The sequence below is a fragment of the Propithecus coquereli genome, unplaced genomic scaffold (assembly GCF_000956105.1).
Source record: "Propithecus coquereli isolate 6110/MARCELLA unplaced genomic scaffold, Pcoq_1.0 Scaffold73, whole genome shotgun sequence".
Lineage (NCBI taxonomy): Eukaryota > Metazoa > Chordata > Mammalia > Primates > Indriidae > Propithecus > Propithecus coquereli.
This window is the reverse complement of record NW_012153396.1, coordinates 5,425,336-5,427,228: the sequence shown is the minus strand read 5'-3', so window position 1 is coordinate 5,427,228 and position 1,893 is coordinate 5,425,336. Positions and strand designations below refer to the sequence as shown.

The 1,893-nt window shown below is 47.1% G+C and overlaps 1 protein-coding gene across 2 annotated transcripts in view; it reads right to left on the bottom strand.

The window, feature by feature from the left end:
* LOC105824282 (glutathione S-transferase omega-2-like) overlaps positions 1-779 on the bottom strand; it is a 19,659-nt gene extending 18,880 nt beyond the window's left edge. For both annotated transcript variants that reach the window (XM_012661659.1, XM_012661660.1), the window contains exons 1-2: positions 730-779; positions 327-435 (exon numbers count right to left, since the gene is read on the bottom strand). In XM_012661659.1, the coding sequence (XP_012517113.1) occupies positions 327-435; positions 730-763 (143 nt within the window). In that variant the 5' untranslated portion in view covers positions 764-779. The remainder of the gene's footprint in view (positions 1-326; positions 436-729) is intronic.
* Positions 780-1,893: the final 1,114 nt, after the last annotated feature.

Sequence of the window (1,893 nt, the reverse complement as noted above, 5' to 3'; positions counted from 1 at the left end):
GAGCCCTCTGTAGCCTTGGCTGCGTCCTTCCTAAACCAACATTATGGGAGGGACCCAGTTCACCAGCCCATCATTCAGTTTACTCTGCATTGGCCTAAAAGTGTCATGCACATACATGACTTGGAAAAGAGCTTTGCATTTCAGGAGAGCCCACTAAAAAGAAAAAGAAAACCCGCCCCTCACTAACCATTTATTGGCTTTGCCTCGGAAGAAAGGGAGAGTGAGCCCCTTCTAAAATCTGAGCAGAGCGCCCCAGATTTTAAACATTCCCCCCCACACCTATGTGGGCCGGCTTGCTCAGGGAGGGCGTGGCTCCAGCTTCTCACCTGATGCCCTTGGCCTTGAGGACAAGACGAGTCCTGTGCGAATATGGGCAGAACCTCATGCTGTAGAGGCGGATCAGGCCCTCTGGGACCGGCCCTGGGGGGCAGCTTCCTGCAGGGCGGCAGTAGGGGAGCAGGAATGAGAGGCTGCTTAGCCCGGTGGGCAAAGGAACTCACTCACTTCCCCCATCCCAGGAGGGCTGTGCGAGCTCCGTCTGTCTCCCAAGTCCCAGAGAGGCCACTGGGCACTTGGCTTTTGTGCAGGGAGCCCTCCGAGTCCCTCCCCGACCCCCGCCGATACCCCCCCACCCCGCGCCTGCGAGCCAAGGCCGGGAAGCCCCTTCTCCGGAGCCAGCATCCTCAGTTACGAGAGCACCCAGCCCACGGACCCCCGTCGAGGACTCACCTTTCCCCAAGGCCTTGGTCGCATCCCCAGGCATGTCTCCAGACTCCTCCGCAGGCAGGCTCCAGGGACAGGCGGGCTCCGGCGCCTTCCTCCTGCCCCAAATTCGATATTTGAACTAAGGGCTCCGGCGGGGCAGAGGGGAAGAGATCTGGGGCAGGAGCTAGGATAACTAGACCTAGGGAGACATCGCTCCAGCTTCAACCAACAGCCCAGAGATGCAGGGGCCACCTGCATAGACCTTTGATCTACCTGAGGTAAAGGAGGTAGCTGGCCTTGACTTTGACCTGATAAGCTAAGATCCTGAATTTCAGCAGGTGGAAAAATAATTCCTTTAATTTTCAGGATTCAGCTGAAGTGGGAATTGCTTATAAATTCATTTTATGGGATTGACAGATAATGAAGAGAAGAAAAGTATTTTATGTGTCTCACTCACATGGACTAAATTATCTTATTTGATCCCCACAACAAATTAGTCAGGCAGCTAGTATTATTCCTATTTTACAAAATAGAAAACAGCCTCAGAAAAATGAAATTATTTGCCCAAAGTGACCAGCTAGTAGGGTTTAAGAACTTTAAAAGTCCAAAGCCTGACTCTATCTCTTGGCCTCTAAAGCTGGTAACAGTGTGGAGAGAAAAGGACATAACTACAGGAAAAAAATATAGCACATAATGGCTGCTCAATATATGTTATTTGAATCTAAATATCTTTAATTAAAATGCCAGAACCGAATTGTGTACCTTAAGAATGGGCACCTTTTGCCCTTTGGAGTCCCAATCTATCCAGAACTTTTTGGTTAACAGTGCTAACATTTTTTGCTACTGAATAAGAATCTTTGAACATCTTCAGAATGGTGACTCAACTACATTTTTTACTAAGTCATTCAGTGATTTCATGTGAGATAAGCTTAGATAATAATATGGCATGTGCTGTCATTTTATAAGAATTGAAGAATGGCAAAAATGTTTAAATAAATGTTCTTTGCCTATATGTCAGCAAGAAATCTGGTTGTTGGAAAAGACAAATTAGTTCTTGACTTGTTATTCTAACAACTTTTCATTTTGGAAGATAAAGTGATAGAATAACTACTACTCAGGAGCTAATTTTGATCAAGAAGGACAAACTTGGGTGGTAAAATAGAAGCAAGAAACATAACCATGTCATGT